General features: G+C 51.5%; 1 protein-coding gene across 1 annotated transcript in view; it reads left to right on the plus strand.

Moving 5' to 3' along the window:
- Positions 1-204, plus strand: part of LOC119590754 — a gene marked incomplete in the record, with an annotated part of 26818 nt that overhangs the window by 17029 nt on the left and 9585 nt on the right. The window contains 1 exon segment of the mRNA XM_037939463.1: positions 23-148. Coding sequence (XP_037795391.1) covers positions 23-148 — 126 coding nt within the window.

Genomic DNA, 204 nt, shown 5'->3' on the forward strand with positions numbered 1-204 from the left:
AAACTATGTTATTTGTCTCCAGGGCATGGCGACAAAGCTAGGGGCGCTGGAGAACAAGGTCGAGGCAGGAGACGGGTCACGGCATGAAACTAGGTCACACCACCAAGGAACGTCTGAATTCAGCTCCGAAACCGAGATTGCAGCGCAGGTAGGCCTATCAGACTCCCGTTATATCAGGTTGGGAAATAAATAAGGGAACTGCAG

The sequence above is a fragment of the Penaeus monodon genome, chromosome 27 (assembly GCF_015228065.2).
Source record: "Penaeus monodon isolate SGIC_2016 chromosome 27, NSTDA_Pmon_1, whole genome shotgun sequence".
In the NCBI taxonomy this organism is placed as follows: domain Eukaryota; kingdom Metazoa; phylum Arthropoda; class Malacostraca; order Decapoda; family Penaeidae; genus Penaeus; species Penaeus monodon.